Source organism: Clarias gariepinus, chromosome 14 (assembly GCF_024256425.1).
Source record: "Clarias gariepinus isolate MV-2021 ecotype Netherlands chromosome 14, CGAR_prim_01v2, whole genome shotgun sequence".
Taxonomy (NCBI): domain Eukaryota; kingdom Metazoa; phylum Chordata; class Actinopteri; order Siluriformes; family Clariidae; genus Clarias; species Clarias gariepinus.
Window position 1 is genome coordinate 15,880,167 of NC_071113.1, and position 24,745 is coordinate 15,904,911.

The 24,745-nt window shown below is 39.3% G+C and overlaps 3 protein-coding genes across 5 annotated transcripts; 2 read left to right on the forward strand and 1 right to left on the reverse strand.

The window, feature by feature from the left end:
- Positions 1-6,833: 6,833 nt before the first annotated feature.
- On the reverse strand, positions 6,834-15,335 carry znf646 (zinc finger protein 646). Of its 3 annotated transcripts, none has more exons than XM_053511241.1 (5): positions 15,213-15,328; positions 14,788-14,919; positions 10,473-13,389; positions 9,238-10,332; positions 6,834-8,698 (listed from the first exon to the last, which is right to left on the reverse strand). In XM_053511241.1, the coding sequence occupies exons 3-5, from the start codon at positions 13,148-13,150 to the stop codon at positions 7,795-7,797; spliced, it is 4,677 nt and encodes a 1,558-aa protein (XP_053367216.1). In that variant the 5' UTR covers positions 13,151-13,389; positions 14,788-14,919; positions 15,213-15,328; the 3' UTR covers positions 6,834-7,794. The 3 variants fall into 3 exon arrangements, with proteins under 3 accessions (XP_053367216.1, XP_053367215.1, XP_053367217.1); XM_053511240.1 differs by having other exon boundaries at positions 14,767-14,919; XM_053511242.1 differs by lacking the exon at positions 14,788-14,919 and having other exon boundaries at positions 15,213-15,335.
- On the forward strand, positions 15,324-18,864 carry znf668 (zinc finger protein 668). Its single transcript, XM_053511243.1, has 2 exons — positions 15,324-15,447; positions 15,896-18,864. The coding sequence occupies exon 2, from the start codon at positions 15,897-15,899 to the stop codon at positions 17,811-17,813; it is 1,917 nt and encodes a 638-aa protein (XP_053367218.1). The 5' UTR covers positions 15,324-15,447; position 15,896; the 3' UTR covers positions 17,814-18,864.
- A 224-nt stretch (positions 18,865-19,088) lies between these two features.
- gjz1 (gap junction protein zeta 1) lies at positions 19,089-20,898 on the forward strand. The gene is made up of 2 exons (XM_053512157.1): positions 19,089-19,164; positions 19,292-20,898. The coding sequence occupies exon 2, from the start codon at positions 19,318-19,320 to the stop codon at positions 20,041-20,043; it is 726 nt and encodes a 241-aa protein (XP_053368132.1). The 5' UTR covers positions 19,089-19,164; positions 19,292-19,317; the 3' UTR covers positions 20,044-20,898.
- The last annotated feature ends 3,847 nt before the right edge of the window (positions 20,899-24,745 follow it).

Genomic DNA, 24,745 nt, shown 5'->3' on the forward strand with positions numbered 1-24,745 from the left:
AGTGCGTTAAACATCTTAAATCAGTGTAGTCTGGGCCAACAGAAATGTCTCTTTCGATGACAAGTAGCCCTGTCTAATAGAGAAATTAAATTATTAGTTGGGAAAAGAGAATTTTTATTTGCCCTTTATTTGCCAGCTTAGAAATATAAAGGGGGATGGGGGTGGACACAATCACTGTAAAAACAGTTATGTAGATAAGATACCAGTCCTATCAGAAAAAGTTAGGGAATAAGCATCAGCTAAAATTATGGTTATACAGGTTCCTTCTTAGGCTACACCTTTTTAAAATTATACATGCTTGACCAATGTGTCTTTATCATCATGGCCCCCAAGGAGCCAGCAACTGAGGTGGAGTTTCCTTCTGTCCCCATCTGGGTCTTAAAAGAATAAGATGTGTTTGAATGCAGGGGCTTACACAAATACCTCACTGAGAAGTTATTATCTGACCTTTAGAATATGATTATGGACATCTATGCTTACAGAGTTATTACAGATGTATAATATGTTTTTTTTTGGGGCCTGTTCTGAATACTTTGGCCATAAATCTCTGAACGGTTAGACCCTTAAAACGCCAATGTGAAATGATATTTTGGACCACAAAATAAGCACAGGGCACAACACAAGGTATTGAGCATTGTTCTGGTGTTTGCGAACAAAGAGATGAGAAGATTTAGAATAGTTCAGAAATATATCTTGTAAGAAAAATCTTTTAACTGATTTGAGTTTACAGCCCGACACATAAGCATGTTTCTCAAAATTTGCTCATGAGCTCTATGCATGATGGCCTTTACTTCGTCTAAATGCAAATACTGTCTTCTTAAAATGTCCTTAATTTGAATGTTAAATGCTGATACCATCAGGCCATACAGTCTCAAAAAAGCATTACATATTACATTTTTTAGTCATGGGGTCGATTATTAAGTATGACAGCCTTAATAAGAGGATCATTATTATTTCACCAACAGTGGTTCAGAGAATTAAACTAGACAGATGCTGTACATTTGTAGTTCAGTTTATTCAGTTGTTGGCATTTATGTTCGGAGGAGAAACGTTTTTTCCTTTTCTTCATTTTGTTACGTCTGTGTTACTAAGTAACATGTGTGTTTTTCCTAGTGATGGTAATAATCCCACCCCAGGGCTGTGAGACAGGGCTGTTTGTCAGAACTGTGCGCTTGGCCGGGCTACAGCGCGTGGCGTCACTGGGTGTGGTGACTTTAACGAGCCCACTGGGCTTCTCAGGACTGGGGTCTGTTCGGTCTGTCCACTTAAAACGTCTACATGACGCTCACAATGGTGTACTTTTTTACCTCTAAACTTGAAGTTCTTTTCAGTTAGGATGAAAAAACGCGCTCACACAACATGATTTAAAGAGAAAAAAACCCAAACTCGTGTGTTTCCCAGTTATCATAAAACGGTAAATTAAACTTGCGTAAACGTGTGGTAAACTGGTATTAGTTACCTATAAGTCTTAAACTGTTAGACGGGATGTGTTTAACATAACTGCAAGCTGTTCTCAAGAAAAGCTGTTTCGCTGTATACAAAGCCAATCTCAGTGAGGGAAGAGGAAATGAGTCATAGGAGCTGTGGCCAGCGCGTGGGTGTGGGCGCGCTTAAAACAAGGCCCTCTCTCGCCATGACTGATTCACATGCGCGCGCTGCACTCTGCGAACACACCGCATTAGCGGTCGCTTTCTACTTTCTCTCTCACACACATTCTGAGACTCCACAGAACGCAGCTCAATGGATATCGACACTGTTTTCCGTACCGTCTGCTTGGTTCTCGTGGTTGGAACCCATTTAAGTGGAACGAACGCGGAAAAAAGTAAGAATATCATCTGATTTAATGAATGTATTATTACACTTTAACTTCTAGTTTAGTCTCTGTAACATGGTGGACGTTTATCACTGTATGTTTGGTCCTTTTTGACCACACCAGAGATGAGATATCGGTTGCTGAGAAACGGTGTCCCGGTTTACGTTCACAGTGGATGAACATGGCTCGTAAAGTTCCTCTTCGTGTGCACTCGTTTCCTTTAGCAGCTGGAGTTCCCACCGGTTCCGCATTCCAATGGCCTTATTTCATTCCGTCACGCAGCATGAGCTGGTGTCCCTGCGCGCTCACGCCGCATCCCAACGTGCCTCCGCATCCCGCACTCAGCGCACTACGCACTGTTCAGGAGCCGGGATTTATTCTTCGGCGAAGTGCACTTGTGTAGAGAGAGTGGAATGCTTTGGGATACAGCCTCAGCCCCTTCGCCATTAGAGTGGTCCTGTGTGGTGTGGAGTTTTGGAACAGTTTCTTGGGTGGAGCAGAGCAACCAATGTAACGAGAATGTCTTTAAACAATAAGCTGCCTGGGACAGTGTTTACTCTCCAAATACACTTTGTGTGGTCTAAATGATAACTTATGCTATGATAAACATGACATGAAAGCATGTTTACATATTTTAAATACACACAATGATAGAATGACATTTCTTTATGTCTTAGACATTACAGCAGGATAAATGGACTACATATTGGAAACAAAAACTTTTAATCATATGCTCAGCGTGTCCCAGAATTCTCCATACATAAAGGAAATTGGCATAAAAATAATTAAGCAATTACATGCACATGTGGGCTCATCATGAGTGGGTGAGATGAGTCTCGGTGTGTTAATCAAAAGAATTCCAATCATGGAGATGTTTTTCAAACAAAGATACATTTTGCTACGAAGTGTTAAGTTTCCCTATGGATGGTGGAGAGTTTTGGGATATAATATAATAATACACCCACATTTTTTGTATAAACGCATTGCTCTAGCATCATCTGCAGACCATTTGAAATGCTGTTGCTTAAAATGCTGTACAAGTCATTTTACAAATGAAAGCTGACCAAAAAGTTCCAGCAGAACCTTAAATGTTCAGCCATAATTACATCACTGGAATTGTGCAGGTGTATGAACACCGTCATAAGGCTAGTCAAAGTTCAGTAAGTGTGTGGGTGTCTTAGTATACTAACCTGTTTCATACTAACCTGACTAACTGCTGATTTATGTCAAGTCAAGTTCACAGGAATTTTTTTTTTACTTATCCTGTGCCCCACGTACCTTATAATGATCATAACCTAATATTTTAGCATTGTTCGTGCAGTATAAACAGAAAGCTATATGATTCTATAATTTTTTTCCTTTTTCCTGTCAACCTGAAACTGTACCATAGAACACTCTTTAGAAAAATTGTTACCTGTGATAAAGACCTTTCATTCGATTATGGTGAAGTCTGTGGTACACAGCTAACCACAGACTTCAGGCTTTTTGAAGTTTTGCGTCACAAGCGTGTGCAAGAGTTCAAATTCAGTTTTGGTGATGATGGTGTTTGGATTCTCATGAAGTCACTTCTCCCACTGCTTGTAATGTTTCTGTGTAAGCACTCAGGAGCCTCATCATAGTCTAGCCAAATGTTCATGCAGACAAATCACTGCTTGCACGCTTGAAGAATGAGTAATAGCGTTTCCCCACAAGTGCTCCACCACATCACTTCAACGGAATTTCCCAGCTCATTTCATATGAATTAGAAACAAAACTCATCTCTGATTATAGTTTAAATGTCATTATATTTAATTTCTTTGCAAATATTTAGTGCAGCCAACCATGTAAACCTGTTTTTAATATTGTACTTTTTTTCCCACATACAGGTTCCTCCTGTGCAAAATCAGAATTCTTTAACAGTGATCTTGGTGATTGTGTTCCTTGTGATACATGCAAAAGATACCCCAAAACCCCATCATGCAACACATGTGAGTTGTGGATTCAGTCAACAATTTTAACAAAATACATTGATGTATTGGTACAAGCCTGATATACTTAGCATATACGTAATCATATACAAAATCATAAAATAATTTTTTTTGCTCTAATATGTAACATTGCAAAATATAGAGAATACTGAGCAGGACTGTTCATCATGCATAAATATTATTAGGCATTTCAGTGTAGGAGTGGATGGGGTAGTGATGGATTAGAGAAATATAAATATTACACTAAAACTGAAACTTCCTCAATAATATTGTTCTCTGGTTAACAGGTCCACCAGTTGAGCCTCATGATTCCTGGAGAGTAGCAGCCATTACCAGTTTCTCAGTGCTGGCAGCTGTGGTTGTTTTTGGAGCCTTGCTCATAGGAGTGCTAGTACATCAATGCAGGTCCAGAAGAACCTTAAGTGGTAAGAACTGAATAGATTGAAACAAAAAAAGATTTTGTGTTTTTGTTAATTATCCATGATTAAATTGATTTAGAATGCAAGCACCAATATTTAAAGAAATCCAAGTTGTGCTGGACAATTACTGAATTTGACATCTACATATTTTTTATTGCAAGACTTTAATGAAAACCTTCATGCCTACTTTTTAGAGCCAATTGAGGAAACCACAGGTCCACTTTATCCAGTATAGGCTGATTATTAAGTAGGTACTAATGTTATTTTTAACATTTTACTATACCTGACATATGCTAATAAGATATTTGGTATGACTGTACAAGTTTTTACCTGTAAAGGTTGTTGGTAAAATATTGTTTGCTTTTTATCTTTTCTAGTAAAACTGAATGGAGGAGAAGAATTCAAGGTATTAAGAAAGCTCTTGATTCAGACGGCGATCTGGTTGCTAATTCCTTGACTACAGAGTGTACTATGAGTAGCATTTGACTCTTCTAATTTATTATATTGGTAAGTCAGACATAGAGGTGATTATTACACTCCAGAATATGCAGATGATTTAATCACTGTGATCTCAAAAACCTCAGAGATTTGTCTTTCACTGTGTGAGCAGACGTAAGGTGCTATTTGAATAGACTCCTGTACATCAGCAGCCATCAGATGCCTTACAGCAGACAAACTGAGGGAATGTTTTTAACCTCTATTTTTATGAAAGGCATTATCTTTTTAATGTTTATTGTGAACACCCTTATTTGTTTGTTTGTTTTTATCTTGGTTTGAGCGTTCATGCCCTGTGCACTTAAAATGTTTATGAATTTTTTTTTAATGTATTTTTTTATTTTCCAGACCAGTAAAAACTGCCTTATCCTTCCAGAACTGTAGTGTAGAGGTGGCTGTATGCCACAAAGAAATACCTTTTGTACAGTACCTATTTACCTCCACATTAGATTTATTCTGGCCTATTGAATGTAATTTATAATCAATATTTTGTAGATAAACTTTGTATATATATATATATTTGTGTCCTATGCACTGTTAGGATGTAGTTTTTGTAGTACTCAGAATGTCAAGACAAACTGCCTTAAGTAGCCTTTTATGGAATTAAACATGTAGGACATGTAGTAATTAAACACCTATTTTAAACTTGTTCTGGGGGATTTTGAACTGACGGCACTTATCTCTCCAGTACAGAGTACAGTGCTAAGACCTTATAGAATCAATGCCAGTGCCAGATAACATGATGGTCAAGACTTTGTTAGTTTTTCTTTTAGTTCGTCACCTGTCTATATCCTGAAAAGCTACATGTGCTAATAGCATGTGATTGACTAGGCTACAGCCAGTAAGCTGATGGAATGCTAAACTTTCATTGTGATGTATTCTTGTATATATGGCTGATATTTCAGTTGTCATAGCCATCATGGTCCAGTGACTTAAACATGCAGATGTTGATAAATGTTCACTTACTAAACAAGCCAGAATATTGACCCACCACTTAGCAATGGGAATGACATGCTTCAGATAGACAAAGCTGAAACACTAAGAAAGCCATCATATTCCTAGGGTTCATACTTCACAGGGACCACTGAGAAATAACAAAGCTAGTAGTGAATTCAAGATGCAACAACGATGCAGTATTAAACCTCTATTAACTTTATATGTTAGCTGGTCAGTGTTATGGTTTTAGATCATGCTGATATTAAGTTCAAAGTTTGTCCCTTTAGAAAAGTTTTACCTAATGTTTTACCTTAAAAAGCTTAGGCATTAAAATAAACTGAGAAAACTGTTGCATATTCAGTGAATGTGTATAACATGTAAAAGTATGACATTTACTAATGTTTTAAGTTAATATGTAATAAAAGATTAAGTACAACATCCATGTTTAAAAAAAATCAAGAGTGAATACCACATGACTCATCTATTAATTGGATTATTATTTGGACACAGTATACACAGAAGAATCATCTACATTTACATTGTGTTTATTGAGTTTCAAGAAGTGAGGGCAAGAACATCTACAAATAAACAGTATCTGCTTAGTCCTCTACTTGAGAAAGAGAAACACTGATTGTAAGAACAAAAATAAATATTCTATATTTAAGATATATGTAACTGATTACAGTGAATCGCAAAGATTCAGAAGTCAGTGGATTTTCATATTCAATGCCACCACGAAGGTCTACAACTCCTATTCTTAAATAATCAGTAAGTACTGAAATATAGGCATAAGTGGAAACTACTAATACATTTTATTCTAAGTAGGGCAATGATATGAAATGGCACATAGAAATACAAACGGGAATTATATCCTTGACAAACAAAAATATACCTTCCCCGTGATGCTGTGTGCATCAGCTGAAATCATATGGTTTAATTATTTATATTATTTTTAGTGATTAAGGTGTGAAACCTGAGTAATTTCATAACTACTAAAAATTTCCCCATTTAGGAGCTGCTGCCCTCTCATAGAGCCCGACCGATCATGGGTGTCTGGGTCCCTTTCATACCAATCCATACGGTAACATGTTCGCATCAATTGTCAAACCATAGTTGTTTGCTCAGCAATCATTTTCAAAAGAACTGATGTACAGCAAGTTAAATAAGATGCTATTCAAAAGAATACATTAATTCACACATTGAGAAAATAAATCTCAACTTTACCACGTTTAAACATTTAGATACATCACTTTGAAATGCTTTTGAATTAAAAACATTTTTAACATAAGTGAAAATACCCAAGTATGTTACTGTTACAAATAAAACCCTGCATGATATTTACCACATAAAAATGGTAATTACAGTTGCTCAAATATTAACATGGGTTATAAATAAAATTTTAAATAAATAAATATCACTGATATTTTCTATCGGGCAGGCCAAAGGGAACCGCTAATAAATTTTATGGTTGCTGTTTAACAGCGTTAACAGCGTCATCTGTGATGAAAGTACTGATGATGCTTGTACTTGACTAAGACATGATCATAGAACAAATTTTATAAAGATACAACCACATACTGTGTCCTTAAAACAGGGAAAACATGTATAATAGGACTTGATTCTTATTCACTAAAATAATCATCCCAAGTTATTCCTTTTTTGATACCTTTTTTAAAATGCTGCCAAATAATCGGTCGGACTCTACTACTAGGGTCAGTGCCAGGGTAAATATACCACACACTCTTACCCCAGTCTTCAGTTTGAGACCTATAATAGTACCATATAATTCTTAAGTTTGTGTGCACTCTGTGAGGAAAAACAAACATTGAAACATTCAAATCTAAATTGGTTTCTGACAGGCACCATCACTTATTCTAAAGTTTCTACAGTATCACTGTCCCTACCAGAGGTAGTATCACGTCAATGCCAGTCTTAAATGTCCTTTAGAGAAAAGTATTTCAAAATACAACAGTACAGGAGGCAACTACTGCCAAGAACAGCATCTGGTTTGGACACCATCTTGACAAATACAGCAGAAAAACCTGATGTGTTACGATTATTGGCATTGGGCCTTGGGTGGGGGAAGAGTTCCATAACAGAAATGTTATTTTGTCGTCTTCCTTTGGAACGACAAGATGAGAGTGTTGGTCCTGCAGACGCTGCCTCAAAGGAAAGGCTCCACACCCAGTCCCATAAAGGCATTTGGATCCATGTTGAAGGAGGACTCAAAGGTCTGCTGGGCATTCTGGTGCAACTTCTGGTGGTGTCGCAGGTTGGACTTGCTGGAGAAGCGTTTATCACAGAGAATGCAGGAGAAAGGCTTCTCTTTAGTGTGAATGCGTCTGTGGCAGATGAGCTGGGTGGACACGCGGAACGCCTTGCCACATTCCAGGCACTGGTAGCGCTTGGGCTCGGTGTGTATTCGTCGGTGGTTCTTCAGTGCCATCAGGTTGGTAAACTCCTTTTGACACACTGAGCAGAAAAAGGAGCCAGTTTTGTGGCTGTTCTTGTGATTGAGCAGGGATCCGGCATGCCGATATGAACGGCCACAGTGCTCACATACGTGGCTCTTCTCATCTTTATCAAATACCTCACTACTCTCTTGCTGATCTTCTTGATCAGAGAAGTCTTCAGGAATTTCGCTAAACTCTGGATCTATTTTGGAGAGATTTTCAAGCCCCATGTGTTGATTAAGACCAGAGTTCCAATCCAAACTCTGTGTCATCTGAATGTCTTGCTGATGACGGGACTGTTCTCGCATGCTATGGTGAACCTCCTGGTGCTGCTCAAAGCTGGCCATGTTGGGGAAGTTCTGCTGGCAAACACTACAGTAATAAGGAAGTCCCTTGCTGTGAATCTCCATGTGGCTCTGCAGGTGTGCAAACTCACAAAAGGTCTTTCCACAGTCAGGGCAGCAGTGACGGGCCATCTGGGAGTGGCTCTGGAGTTCCAGATGGTCGGTGAAGGTTTTCAAGCAGAGACTACAGTGGAGCAGGTCAGCAGAATGAGTCTTTTTGTGGTTAAGAAGAGATCCAGCGTGTCTGTAGGAGCGTCCACACTGATCACACCTACAAAAGAGAAGAAAATGAGAACTACTTACAAGCATTAAAGTAAAACAGAAGCTCATCATATTATACACTGTTATTTAAAGTAAAACACAAGAAACTTTGAACTAATATTTTATTAGTTCATGCAATTTTAGATAAAGACAATAGAATTGACAGTACAACCACAATAAAGAAGTAGTCATGGATTATGTTGAGGTGGTTGTTAATGGAATCTTGCTGATCACTGGAATTAGTTAATCTCAATATATTTAAAGTATGATTATGAACTTAATACAGGGATGGTTGATTAACATCATTACTACAGTCACACACATCTGTTCCTGACAATCATGAGCAGAACGCCTTTGCTAGGTTTTAACAGCTCCCCCTGGTGGGGACTCTCAGGTAAACAAAAAATAAAATGAAATAAAATTTCATAAAGTAAACAAGCACTGTATAAATACAAAAATTATTTTAAAAATTCCTTATGAATTTTTACAAAAGAGAATTTTTTTTTTTTTTTAACCACTAAAACCCGCCAAAATCATTGATTCACTCACGTGTAACACTTGTCACCTCCATCTTGACTGACTGGGGAGCCTAATGAGCCACTTCTGTAACAGCGATGTCTCTTAAGACCAGATTTTCCCTGAAACCTCTTTCCACATGTATGGCAGTTATAATGGGTAACTCCTCTGGCATGGATCTTTTGGTGGTTGTACAGGATGCTAGAGAGACGGAAAGCTTTGCCACAGGTTGTGCAGACATATTTTTTTTTCTGCGTGTGGATCCGGGTGTGATTACGTAATGCCATGGGATTGGAAAAAGGCTTGGCACAAAATGAACAGGTAAAATGGCCAGTCTTGTGTGTGTTCTTATGGTTCAACAGACTGCCGGCATGACGGTAGCTCCGACCACAGATGTTGCACTTAAAAGGCCTTTCCTCTTTAACCACAGATGCATCTCCATTACGGTTATGATCACTGCCAGCAGGGGTAGACTCAAGACTGTGTCCCTTACTACAGCCATGGCCAGCAAGTTGCTCAGCAGTGGGAAATACCAGGCTGCAATTCTTGCACGTTAAATCCTTTGCTCGTCTCCGACCTCTACCCTTTCCTTTTATTGATGCATTCTTGCGATTGTGTTTACAAGTATGGTTCAGTAATTGTTTCTTTCCCCGGAATGCTTTCCCACAATCCTGGCAGCAGTGCTTTTTAACTGCGAAGTGAATGCGTAGATGGTTCTTCATTGCTAACTGGTTGCTGTAGGTATTATTGCACACAGCACAATAATATTCTCCTGTCTTGTGTGAATTTTTGTGGTTGACCAGACTTCCAGCATGCCGATAACTTCGCCCACACTGATCGCAGACAAAAGGCCGCGGGTCATTAGGATCCCCTGAGTGGCTGTCTTTATCTGGGCTAGACTGTTCACTTCCAGGAATGTCTTTTTGCTTGCGACGTCGGCCGCGTCTTTTTCTGCTGGCACTGACCTCCTGCATCCCACTCACAGAGACACTCCCACTCATCTCCATAAGGGCCTGAATCTGTTTGTTGAGTTCCTCAATCTTGGCCTTATTTTCCCGATGAACTCTCTGATGGTTCAACAGTTGTTTGTGGATTTTGAAAGCTTTCCCACATTCTGTGCAACTATGCCTAGTAGAGGGGGGGAAAAAGAATATTAAGGATTGAGTTGTGAAACCTGTTTAACTATTAAATACAGTATACGGTAACATTAATGCAATTATACAAGCCACATGAGCATTATAAACATTTGGATCTAATTTTTTACTTACTTCTTAACATCAAAATGTGTTCTCTGGTGGTTTTTAAGGGCCAACAAGTTATAAAAGCGCTTCTGACAAACGAAGCAACGAAACACCCCTGTTTTGTGTGACTTCTTGTGATTTAGAAGTGAACCTGCATGTCTGTATGAACGTCCACACTGATCACATTTGTACAGTCTCTTCCCTCTTTCTGTACTCTCCTTGAAATATTCAGGCTCTTGTCCTAGGGTTAGTCCAGGGGCACTGACAATATCTGTTTTTTCATCATACTCTTCGAGATTCTCATCACACCGTCCTGGGCAATTGTGGCTCTCAAGCTGAGTAACACTGGTACAAATAACACCACATGTCCCACAGATAATACTCTCCCTTTCTTCTTTTGGTTGGGGCTCATTCTGGTCTGGTGTTACATATTGTTCTGGTTGTCCATCCACTGTACTGCTGTGTAAAAGCTGATGTGCTAGTAGGTCCTGTTTTTTTGTGAAACTTTCCCCACAAGTGCTACAGATAATTAGATCACAGTCACCTTGCTGGGCCTGACCCGGTTCATCATCTTTCTCAGCCTCAAGAGAAGACATAGAGGAGGGGCCTGATGTTGATGGAGTTCCATGGATTTGAGTGTGTCCACGGAGATGGGTCCTGAGCGCCCGCATGCTGGTGTAGTGGTTCCCACACACTGAACACTGATACATCTCTCCATCGTCCTCCTCATCCTCCTCGTCACTACTTTTGCAGTCAAGTTTACCTTCATTGTCACTTATCATCTGATCATGCATAGTGTCATGAAAGTAAGCAATGTCACTGCCATTGTGTCCCTCAAAAGCCATTTGCTCCCCTGAATCTCCCATAGCATGTTTATAATCAGCAGGCTTAAAATCCACTTCACAGTCTGGACTCATACTGTGTGACTGATACTGCTGATTTAAGAGAGGGCACATGTGTGACTTGATCCCTGCAATATCAGTAAATGTCTTTCCACAGTCTGCACACATGTGCCTCTCCATTAAGGATTCATCCTGAGGTAGGTTGATGTGTCTGTCCTCAGAGAACGAACTGTCAAACTGTTCTTGAAATTCTGAGTCATCAAGATCATTGATGTTCTCCTCATCAGAATCCATGTGTACAGAGTCTCCCAAATCCTGAGGAAAGCCCAGAATACCGCTTACATCACCTTCGTGAGGAAATCCTCCGTGCTGATTTTCATGTGTCAGGGGCTCTGAGGAAAGCCAGTCACCTTCAGCAGTAGGGATCACCATAGAAGGTCTCCCCTTGTGAATGCGAAGGTGGCTGCGCAGGGCAGCTAGATGAGGGTAGTTCTTACGGCAAATAGAGCACTGGAAAATACCCGTCTGGTGGGAACGCTTGTGGTTGATGAGACTACCTGCATGTCGGTAGCTCTTCCCACAGACATGACATTTAAAACGGCGGTCTGAGCTTCCAGAATGACCTTGTTTATCATCAGTAGGTGGCTCTGAAGGTTCAGGGTTGAGGTTTTCTAAAGGCAGGGCCAGATGCTCTCCCTGAGTATCTATAAGAGCTGGTTCATCACCAATGGGGTGAGGTACATATATATGACCATTTTCCATTGGTCCCTGGGTTTGGTCATAATCAACAGCTTTATCGAGTAATGGTGGCAATGGTGGAGTGTCACTGGAGGATGGATATGGATTAGACTCGGGTGACTGATTAATACTATATGAAAAAGGATGATCATCTGGTGTGCTAGCAGGGAGCTCAAAGGACACTGAAGAAGAGTTATGCAACATGATGTGATTTTGAAACTCATCATCACTGGGAAATGCTGACTGACAAAGATGGCAGAAATGGATATTTCTGGCCCCATTCTGCAACAGATCTGACACTTGTTCTGACTTAGAGTCTGTGTAAGCCTCGGGGGTCAATGGGCTAACTGCACTAGGATGACCTCTGGTTTTACTATGGATTCGTTGGTGACTGGTAAGTGCAGCAAGATTGTTGAACTGTTTGAAACAGATCGAACACTCAAATATGCCCATCTGATGAGTTTTCTTGTGATTTATCAGGCTTCCATGATGCCTATATGTTTTTTCGCACATGTCGCATTTAAATGGACGATCCTCATCATCACCAGTGTTGTCATGCTCTGCAGCAGAGCTTGGAATCAGCTCTGACATTAAGCCATTGCTAAAGCCATTATCAGGGGCAACATCCAATTCTAAATCTGATGGCAGTTCTGGGATCATATCGAAATCCTGCTCATCCACTTGCTGTTGTTGCTCATCATCACAAACGTCTCCAGCCTGATTACCTTCCAGTTCGAAGTTCTTGGTTCTTTCCTGAAACACTCTATTGCGGTGCACCTTTTCATGAGTTGCCAGTTGAGTTGCCAGGCGAAAGCTTTTTCCACAGTCCATGCAAGTATACTTCTTTCTTGACGTGTGAATACGCAAATGACTTTTGAGAGCCAAAGCATTGGACAGCTTCCGAGCACATATGTGGCACTGGAATGAGCCGATGTCATGAGTTTTCCTGTGATTAGCCAAACTACCAGCGTGCCTGTATCCCCGTCCACATTCGTCACACTTGAACTTCCGATCATCCTCTGACTGACGACAGGTTTCCATGTGCTCCAAAAGACTGGGCATGTTGGAACATGCTATACCACAGTGCTTGCATAAAAAGCCTTTGGTCTTTCCTGGCTGTTGCATAGCCACAATGGTATAATAGAGTGATGTATATTACTAACAAGAGCCAGTTTGAGTTTGAAAAATGGGGGCACCTTTTTTAAAGGTGAGGTCCTTGTGCCCACTTTCATCAATGTGATGGTGTATGTAAAGTCCATATGCAAAGGTAATTTTTATGGAAAGAGAAGTGAGTGCAGTCTGAAATTCCATGCCACTGAAGTTCTGTTAACTGGGTTCATATCGATGCACACAGCAGATGGAGGCTGGAGAGAAACAAGAATTTTAAAAAAAAGTTTAAAGGTTTAGACATCACTACTCAAGTGTATTAAAAAATATTTTATGTATTTTTAGATAATAAACAGGTTTACTGATTTTAGCGGGTACTAGACAGATCCTTGGAAACTTCTCTACTTTGTACTATGTTTAAAATCTGTTAAAAGTTTAATTCAAGCAAACGCACACAAACTTCTAGCTTTTAGAAGAACTTTTAACTTAAAAGTAATAGCTAAGGCTAAGCCAGAAATATTACATTTGCTACGTAGAAACAGACACACAGGCAGTGGTGGCTCAGACAGTTAAGGGTCTACGTTAATGATCAGAAGAGCGGGGGTACAAGCCCAACCGCTGCCAAGCTACCGTTGTTAAGCCCTTGCGCAAAGCTCTTAACCCCGTCTGCTTGTGGTGCCCTGTATCCTGACGACCTGGGCTCTGACCCCAAATTCCTAACTGGGATATGCAAAAAAATATATTTCACTGTGCTATAAGGTAGATGTGACAAATAACTGAATCTTAAATCCTATTAACTTTAAAAATTTGAGACGTATATTTAGACAGTAATATTTGAAATGAGGAATGCCAGACAGATTAACGATTTTCAGGAACAGTAAATGCGTACAAAACCACTCCTCGTGCCAGATTCCACGCCTCTACAAAGAGCTGTGGAATCTGGTGCAAGTGCAAATAAGACAGACATGGAGGTAATGTGTGAATTCCCTTATTGCATTAAGAGCAAGTTGGTGTCAATCAACTATATAACAACCTACATAACAAGAAGAGCAGAATAGCACTGAAGTAACTCCCAAGTTCAACTAAGAGGATGAGCCAATCACATGTAGTTTTATACTGGGGAGGGGGGTGTGGAACAGGTTTCATTTTAACAGGCACAAGGGTTTAGTAATATATATATATATATATATATATATATATATATATATATATACACACACATACACACATTTTTTGTATGCATTATTTTACAAAGCGACCATGACACTTTAATTTTGTGCACAAGTTTTAGGACTCACGTTGTAGAGACTAAGCCAGCTGGCTAACACAATGGACTTCTATTTACACAGTAAACAATTCCCTTGCAAGGGAGCTAGCAAGACAAACATAACCTTGTCAGTATGCTGGCTACCGTCTTAACTCCTAAACAAAGTGTTACTAAAATCCGTGCGAACTGTAGCAGACTTTACTGTATGAACTGACCATCTGATCAGAACGAGTTAATGAACTGAACAAGCTTCGACACGCATTAGCTAGGCTAATTTATCTAGATAGCTCGCTAGCCAGTTAGCATTTCTGACTAAGATACTTAGCACACAGGTTCCAAATAACACCGAATGATAAGCATTGGTTACCCGGTCGTATAAAGCACATACACAGGACGTCGCAGACGCTTTCGAGTGATTTGTTATTTGCAGGTGCGTTATATCCATTTGCTTTTTGACTCAGGGCGGCTGTACACGTCCCCGTCCGCACCAATTGTCTTTTTCCACTTCCGGCTGCTGTCGCTGGGAAACAGGAAATGTGCATCAATGAAACAAGGTCCGACAGCGACATTTCATAAATTACAGTAAATTAATATAACTAACATTTTCGCTAGCGACACGAAACGAAACTTTCCGGTGCCCTACCCTGAGTTGACGAACAATATGTTGAGCTTATTTTAGATTTTTGTTTCATCCGCAAACGGGACGTGTACCCGTGGTCTAGCGGTTAGCTTATTACATCCCTCCTCCCACAACACAATCCCCATTTTCTAGTCAGTCAGTGAACTAGTTATCTCCGATTGTGATATACTTACCATAACGCCAGGTCTAACAGGCGCCAGCAAACAACAGATGAGCGTTACTGGCTTTTCATCGACACTTTTTACACTCCCGTGGATTTGCGGAAATGCTCGAGCTTCTTGCAGACTCGATCTCCCGGTCCTAAAGCCTCTCGGATACCGCAGCACCGTGAGACAGCAGCTCACCTCAATACAGCTCGCCTTCTCGAAAACAGCCTGTACGCCTAAAAATATTGCAGTTAAATTACTGGTAAGATTTTATTCCGTACGTCACACAAGTTCTTGCTGGAACATTGAATCATTGCACATACAGTGAAAGAACGTTCAAAGTACATAGCTCGTTCAGCGGTCCTAAAGCCAGCCATTTTGTGTCAGATTGGTTTTTATGTGCGCGCATAAATGTTAATTTAGTGGTTTAAATAATCACTGCACTGCATGATTGACATGGATCTGTCCCAGCCCCGGAATACATCCTCGTCAGGTGTTTCACTGTAGATGCTAGACGACCTCCCTCAGCGAGGGTTTTGTCTCGCTACCTAATTGTCCCTGAGGTCCTAATGCCGGCCATTTTGTGTCATCTGCTGTACTTTCTACATTTTCTGTTCACTTTTATACTAACCAGTAAGCCGACATGTGCAAACACTAAGATTATCCATGGTCTGACATTCAACTGATAACAAAATTTGTTTAACTTACAGAATGATGGCCTCCTCTGAGCCAGGCAGCTTACCTGGAGTTGAGCACCATACACCAACTCCAAAGACTGAACCCGATGAGGAGAGTGAGAATATAGCTGAGAAACTGGCGAAAGGAAGAAGCAAAGGGAGACTTTTAAAATCTCAAAACGTATTTAAATGTTCAGCCTGCCAGGAAGCATTTCCCAGCCCCTCGGCTCTACGGAGCCATAAGCTCTCAGCTCACGGTCAAGACAAGCAGCAACCATACACCTGTGGGCAATGCAGCAAGACCTTCTCCAGCCGCGCTCAACTCTCAAAACATCAGCGCTCACATTCAGCTGAGCGTCCATTCCAGTGCCCTCAGTGCCATAAAGCGTACAAGACCCACACCGAGTTGCGCAATCACAGCCGCTCCCACACTGGAGAAAAACCCTTTGTTTGTACTGAATGTGGCAAGGCATTTATGCAGGCCATCTGCCTGCGCATTCACATGACGCAACACAGTGGCGAAAGGCCTCATTCTTGTCCGCACTGCTCCAAGAGCTATCCTACACTGTCCAAGCTTAAAGTTCACCAGCGCTCCCACACAGGAGAAAAACCATATTTCTGTGCAGAATGTGGCAAGAGTTTTGCCGACCCCTCAGTGTACCGCAAGCACCGGCGCAATCACCAAGGCCATCGGCCATATTCCTGCCAACAGTGTGCAAAGACTTACACAGAGCTCAAGGATCTGAAAAACCATGAGCGTTCTCATACAGGTGAAAAGCCCTATCTTTGCTCAGATTGTGGCAAGGCCTTCTCACGCTCGTCCTCCTTGGCCTGTCACCTGCGTATTCACTCTCAAAGCAAGCCATACCAGTGTGAGCAATGTGGAAAAGGCTTCACTCAGCTCTCTTCCTACCAGTCCCACTTACGCACGCATTCTGGTGAGAAGCCCTTTCTCTGTCCACAGTGTGGCAAGATGTTCTCAGATCCTTCCAGCTTCCGCCGGCACCAAAGGGCTCATCAGGGATTTAAGCCTTACCCTTGCGACAAGTGTAACAAGAGATTTCGGCAGCCAGCTGATCTAGCCGTGCATCAACGTGTGCATTCAGGTCAAAGGCCATACAAATGCCAAAATTGTGACAAAGCCTTTGTTGCCTCTTGGGATCTGCGTCGACACATGCTGGTGCACACCGGCCTTCGACCATTTTCCTGCACCGATTGTGGCAAGTCTTTTGCAGAGCGCTCCAGTCTCAATAAGCACAGGAGAGTGCATTCTGGAGAACGGCCATTTAAGTGCCACATGTGTTCCAAGTCATTTGTCATGTCATCCAGTCTGCGCAAGCATGAAAGGACCCATTTACCTGAGAGACCTGCACAACAAGAACAGGCTACTGAATCCGAGCAAGTATTTTCCCAAACCATAAGACCACAATTCTCCTGTGATCATCGTGACACGATTGCTTTTGAGACATGGGAGGAGGTGCAGGCTCACACTAGCCTTCATGCAATCCCTCCTTCAACAGATTCTGGCCCATTTATTTGTGATATATGCCAGCTTGAGTTCCCCCAGTTTACTGAACTCCTGGTCCATGAGAAAATACACCCCAAGCCACGGCCACATATTTGTGACAGCTGTGGCAAAGGTTTCCTGAATAAAGCTGGATTGCGCAAGCATCAGCGCATCCACTCTAACAGCCGCCCACACTGTTGTGCAGTTTGCGGTAAATCTTTCCTTTTTGCTGCTTACCTTCGCAAACATCTGCGTACACACCGTGACAATCAGTCCTCGCCTCCCCTGCCACAGTCGGACATACCTGACGTAGCACAGCCACTGCCATCTGAAATAAAGTCAGAGCCTGCTACAATTTCTCTAACTGTGCCTGTCATTGTACCAGCGACAGCATTCCAGACAGTGCCGGGACATGTATATATAAACAAAGAAGAGAACGTCTGACCAATGTATTGGACATGATTGTAAATATACGGTAGATGTTTGATTAAAGCAGCACAAAGTGGTTGCTTCCTACCTGGAACTACGAATAATCAAAGCTGAGCATACCATAAAATGAAAGGGCAGGTAGTGTTGCTGCCAGAGCTCCAGTGTCCTGGTAACTGTCATGCCAGAAGGTAAATTAGCTAAGATACACTGCCCCTTGCTATGAATGGATATGTGAATGTGTATATGCATGGTGCTCTGTGATGGACTGGTGCCCCGTTCAGGGTGTATTATTCCCATCCCACACCCACTGTAACCTTGATCAGGATAAAGCAGTTACTAAAACTAAGACAATTTATAGAGTGGATTATTTGAGAAGAATGTAGCCATGTCACACACACTTACATACAAGTCTTTTGGTAAAACCTACTATCCTTACTTGAATTGTCAAGAGTTCATGGCTTCATAATAAATGAAACAAGAGACTTTTTTTTTTGATAAATTAAGATATTGATAATGAACAGAAAAGGGCCCAAAAAATTTATACACACTTAAACATAAAAAAATAAATGCTTCTCTTTTAACGGGATTACACTGACAGTATAAATACAGACTTTAGAGGAAACATACAGTGTAATACTACACATTGCTGCCTTAATTCAATTAGAATTTTTTTTTAAAGGGCATATATTTTTAACTGTTAAAGTGGAATACATTTTTTGGCCCTCTTTGAATAATAATAATAATAATAATAATAATTACAATTATAATTTTTATTATGAGTCAGTCATTATTTCAAATCATTCATTGTTTAAATAAATCATGCTGTGTATTTGTGTGAATTATCATTGCTGCTATATCAAACTTTATATCAACCATTAAGATATATGTTTTTGTTCTGAGGTTTCATTTTGTTTTCTGAATTATTGAAAGGGTCAGTATTTTACATACAACTCAACTTTACACAAATGCATGAACTTATTATAACCACTACCTGTACATGTTTACTCTCTGGTCATATGATAGTATAGACTATTCTGTATTCAATAAAGTTATTTCAAATCATTTCTACAGATTTTTTTTCCTGCCATTAACAAAGTGAAATATTGATGTAAAACTTACTGCTTAAATAATATTAAGTTTAATTAAAAATTAAGTAAAAAAAATAGTACTATAAGTAGTAGTATTTCTTGTTGGACCTAATAGAAGGTGTGACCTAAATTGAGTGTGGTAAACAGTGTGAGCAACAGAAATGTTGATGATGTTAGCAGTTCAACACTCTATATACCGTGTGGCTGAAAATAGTGGCATTGTCCGCTTCGCTGAAACTAAAGACTGTCACCTTGTACTTACCAGACACTTTCTCTAGGTAAGTTTATTTTAGATAGAAAACTAGAAATCTGATGAGAACAATGATATGAGAAATAAGAGAATATACATACGCGACTTATAAAAGTCAGCAATCGTTAACATGCCAGTTTTATGTTCTCTCTTAGTTAGAAGCACTTGATCCTGAAGAGCAATGGCAGCAATTGTTACTGGTCTGATCCCCATCCTTCGCACGGCAGTGGACACTACCACCACTTACAAAGGGCGCACCGTGTGGTTCGGCTTACTCTGCATTCGCCTTGTGACACTTTTTGTAGCTGAAATGCCTTGGTTTAAATTGAATTCGGATTTCAGTTGCAACATCACCAAGGACACTGTGTGTACTAGAGCCTGTTTCAACCAGCACTTTGACAAGCCTGTGGTAATGGTTTGGAACTATATTTTTGTCCTCCTTGTCCTGTCCGTCCTGCTCATGGAGCTTTTCACTACCCACATCCACTCAGTTTTTGAGAAGGGTGCTGGAGACAAGAAAGAATCTCTGGGCGAGCTGAAAAGCGTAAGTGACTCTGGCAGTAACACAGCTGGGGTGATGATCTTAGACATGCACAGAAGCAGGAACGCTGTGCTGTTTTACCTGTTTAATGTGGTGCTGCGGATTTTGGTGGAACTTTGGTTTGTGTATGTTCTGCTTTATTGGAACTTGTTTAAACTAAATCAAAATGTTTTCATATGCAAAAGTAATGCTGTTGGATGTCCAGATCAGGAGTGTTTGGTGAGTGGTACTGCTGAGAAGTGCATGTCTATTTATGCCCTTGTGTCTGTTTCTTTACTGATCATCATCAGCAGTTTTGTGTTCTGTATCCACTTAATTATTCACTATCTCTGTAACGGTTTAACCAAAGAATGCCACAGTGTGTAACTAAATTGTTTGCAAAATGTATTTTGGTTTCTCTGAACAACTACAGTCTTTCTTCTATATCTTTTAGTCTATTATTCTTTTATAGTTTATTGTTATTTTATATCAAATGGTTTGAGTACCATTGAATTAATAACACAGTTTTAATGAATTGTGAAATGTGTGATAAGATTGACATTTAATCAGTTTAAGTGTGTTGAGCATGGTGTTTCTGTCCTTTTTTATCTTTGTTTTTTTCTTTTTTTTCTTTATTTCCTTTGGGCTAAAATTATGGAACATTGTGTCATAAAAACGGTGTAAGAGTACAAAACAAAGTGATTGTGCTTTTAATTTTTTTTATTTTGTTTGTTTTTGGGTATGACAGTAACTTAGTATATGTAATCTATTCCACAATGGTAATTTTAAGATCATGGGCTATGATGCTTTAAATATGTGTGTTAGTGATTTAGCTAATTAAACGTATTTTGAAATTTAAATTGTGATTATAACAAGGTCAGCAGCAGAGGTCTGCAGCATTCTCTCACCACTAGATGAGGCACTTTCACTTAAAATTCTTTGGTACAGGGGCCCTCATCTGCGTCACCATCTAAAGGAAAGTGACATGGCTGTAAAGTTAAAAAAAAAAAAAAGGAATGTTTTTCTTAAATGTGTTATTTTTGACTGAGTCTGACTATGTAATACCCCTTATTCTTACCATGTGACTTTGAAGATTAATTGTTAGCCTGATGCAATGCGTGAGGCATATAATTATTTGTAGTTCTTCCATTTACTCACAGTAAGGATGGTTCTGCCTTTAGGACCTGGGCAACCGATATGAATACAGCGCTCAATATTTATTTGAATAAACAATTGTTTCAATTTCGGATGATTAATTTTCATTAAAAAGTATATTATATGCATGTGCATGTGTTTCATTTGTATTTAAGACATGCATTTTTTACATTTGGCAAAAACAAACGAACAAACAACTACTGTACACAGGCATTAGAATGAAAAAACAAACGATTAAAAACTACAGACAGAAACAAGCACTGAATACTAAACAAAATTTGAGGTCCCATCCTTCAGCTAACAAAATGAATAAGTAAATTAGTCATGACCACAGTTTCGAATGTGATGTCATAAATATAAACATGCTTAAAAAAATATAACAGAATGTTATGAATGAACATGTTAAACCTTTTGTATTGAATGGAACAAAATGTCTCTGACCTTATCACTTTTTTTGCCAAGAAAAACATAAGAGTTATTTTGAACACACCTGTGTATATACAAAATCTGATACCTGATGAGCTATGAAAACCTCCATGATGTTAGTGGCCTACCCACGAGTATCACATATCCTCTCTGTTCTTCCTCTGTTTCATGGACTGCTCATGATTAAAGTAACCACAATAGATTACAAAGGATATAACCCAGATAGCACTGCTTTGTTGGCCCAACATCAGCAAAATTATGGTAACCTTTTGTCAATGCTCCAACATCAAGCCAAAGTTGGGCAAATAGCAGTGCATACGCTGGCATCAGTGGTTGGCCCAACGTCATTTTGTCCATGGGCCCACTGTTAGCCTATTGGTGGGACCGAAGTTAGGTTGCCCCAACATTGGTACAGTAGATAATGTGAAGGTTGAAAATTGGAAATTAAATTATATTGCTTTAGCTGTGTGCAGCAGGCTCTTTCAATGATGCCATCGCATCAGGAGCTCGTATTAGTTGGTTACCAATCTAGTACATTAATAACATTGAAAGAACTATATCTCTAACTCATTAATAGTTAGATTGTTAGTTAGTTAGTGGGCCCTAACTAACACCCCAATTTTTTTCAATTTATTTTCGTATGTTTTCTAAATTACTTTGTGCTCAACTGTAAACACTGTCAAACAGGTTACTAGATGAATGCTAAAGAGGAACCTTAAACCCCACGGAGGCCAGGTGATGCTGATTAAGTCAGCCAAGCGAAACACAAGCTGAAGTTTTGTGCCTCTTTGCTCTTAACGACAGGTGGGTTAATATTCATCCAAATGAGATGTAAATACACTTGAGTAAGATATAAGAGTGTTGAGAATATGTGGTGGTAACATGAAAAGCATGCAGTTAGTAGTTTTGCTGTAATGTGGTGAGAAAGATGTTTAGCTGTGGACTATTATGCTAGGCTAATCGACCTGTTGCCAGTGAATACAACAGCATACGGAGCCATAGCGAGGTTAGAGATTATTACTATTATTATTATTTTCATGTTTATGCGGTTGTCGAATATATGTACTAAGGTAGTTGGCATGTGAAATATATAATTTGACAATTTTGCTAGGTTATTTACGGTTTGAATTGCTTGGTTTACTTTGTTTCATCTGGAGCAAAATGTGTGTGCTGTAAAGCTGAACTGTTGTTACACTGAGTTGAGCCAAATGTGGAAAATGTTTGTTTTTCTCATCATTTTTCTGGTTGTAAAAAAAGAATATTTTAAAGCACATTTTAACGTACAAGAACTGCTGAGCTACATTGATCAAGTTGATGGTGAAAGTACCGAGGTGAATGATGATGAGGAAGAAGCAGCCACCTGATAGAAAAGACAGTCTGAGGCAATGGGTACTTTGTTTGTATGCATTTATTTTCATCCACCTTGCTGAGAGAAAAAGTGTTTATACTAGGTGTTTATTTTGTAGTTTATCATCATAATGGTTATATATATATATATATATTCTTTGTTTGTAATCATTCTATCACAAATAAAATTAAAAACTAAATTTCCGGAGATATGTGTTTTCCTATTATTTGCAATATAATATCTAATTTAATTTCCAACTTTCAACCTTGCTATTATCTACTGGACCAACATTCTGCCAACATTGGGCCACCTTTGCAATTATCTAATGAACCAACGTTGGGCCAAGCTATCTTTTGTCCCACCAATAAGCCATCGTTGGGCCAATAAATAAAATGAGATTGGGCCAACCACTAATGCCAACATTGGCCCAGCATTGGCCCTTCAGCAGTGTGCTATTTGGGAACCATCTCTTCAAGAAATTAAATTTGTTTTAATAGCTTTGTGTTTTTTTTTTTTTAGTTTGTAGATGATATTTTGGTATATCAAGTTCATAGAGACTTCCTTCATTTGTCTATCAGACTCAGTGCCCTAGTTTTTAGATAACACTTACATATAGTTTGGGTCAATTTTGACATTTGAGAGAAGTAAAAACACTCACTCACTTTACAGCTTGTCCTTTACCAGGTCGCACGAGGCCTGGAGCCTATCCCAAAGGCCTTGGGACACAATGCGGGACACACCATGTACAGAGTGCCAGTCCATCACAGGGCACCACTATACCACTGTGCAGCTGCAGTAAAAACACCCTAAATGTAATTATTTTTTTCATAAAATGATTTTCCCAAAGTTGCCCAGGTTAAACAAAAAGTGTACAAGTTTATTTTTTCCTCATTTAGTTTTTAAAAAATAATGTACATGCTTTGGACTGGAAATAATATCTGAGCCCGTATAATTTGGTTAATTTAGCGGAGTCATGATGATTATGATAACATTATATCTTATAAATATGGAACATGCCTGAGTTGACATTTACTCTAACTACAATGTCAATGCCACCTTCTTTGTACTGTACATCAGCCACAACAGCACTTGTTAGGACAGTGCAATATCTAAATCTGGTCATCAATCATTAATTAAATCACATCAAAACAATGAAGGAGATTTTAAGTTACTGAAATTGGGTTATGAACTGAAAAACACAGTATTAAATCACTAAAACAACTGTCAACTTTACAGAAGATATGTGGTCTAAAAAAAAAATCACGAGTAGAGATTTCTAAAGGGTGGAGATAAAATATAAAAATAATACAAGCATTAAGAGATTAAATAAAAAAATTGTGACATTATTTTCATATTCTGATAGATGATAAAATGCATGCATTATAAAAGTATTCATAACTTTGTTTCTAATTAAAATATCTGAAAACTTAAATGCACAGTTCGATGTCTGAAGCCTTCCTGTCGACCGACACTGGCAGATTTTTTTTTTAAATTGGTTGATGACCAATGTTGTGCTGCGGGCAAGTGTTTGGAAATTAGCTTTAATATTTGCATAAGTTTAAGAAATCTTGGTCCATGGATATTTAAACATTACTGGTACTTTCAGGACCCTTTTATACTTATTAGTCCATGTGGACAATCTGAAAGTTTGGTTTGATTTTTATATTGTACATAATTAAACTAAAATTTATAACACCAATATCAGCACCACCACCACCACCAACAATAATAAATTGTCAAGTGCCTTCTATTGTCAAGTCAGTCATGTAAAGCTGATACAGTACACAGTGAAATGCACTTTTAGTGTGATTAAAATGCAAGCAGATATTAATATAAGAATAATATACAAGGTAATGAGTTAAATGAGTTATTAATATTAATAATGGGCAGCACAGTGGTGTAATGTTAAGCACTGTCGCCTTGCACCTCCAGAGACCAGGTTCGATTTCCATCTTTGAGTGCATGGAGTTTCCATGTTTCCTCCCACAGTCCAAAGACCTGCAGATTAGGCTAATTTGCGTTCCCAAATTGCCCATAGTGTGTTTATGCGTGTGTGTGCCCTCCGATGGATTGGCACACTGTTCAGTGTGTACCTTGCCTCTTGCCCTAAAAGCGGTATAGACAATGAGTGAAAATGTGAATAATAATAATTGTAAAAAT

What these genes read in the sequence shown, in the direction of transcription:
- znf646 (XM_053511242.1), bottom strand. Translation starts at nt 13,150, where the DNA reads ATGCAACAGCCAGGAAAGACCAAAGGCTTTTTATGCAAGCACTGTGGT. An exon ending in ACACATTTTGATGTTAAGAA is followed by an intron (nt 10,333 to 10,472) that starts GTAAGTAAAAAA and finishes CCCCTCTACTAG; the next exon opens with GCATAGTTGCACAGAATGTG. An exon ending in GGAGGTGACAAGTGTTACAC is followed by an intron (nt 8,699 to 9,237) that starts GTGAGTGAATCA and finishes TCTCTTTTGTAG; the next exon opens with GTGTGATCAGTGTGGACGCT.
- znf668 (XM_053511243.1), top strand. Translation starts at nt 15,897, where the DNA reads ATGATGGCCTCCTCTGAGCCAGGCAGCTTACCTGGAGTTGAGCACCAT.
- gjz1 (XM_053512157.1), top strand. Translation starts at nt 19,318, where the DNA reads ATGGCAGCAATTGTTACTGGTCTGATCCCCATCCTTCGCACGGCAGTG.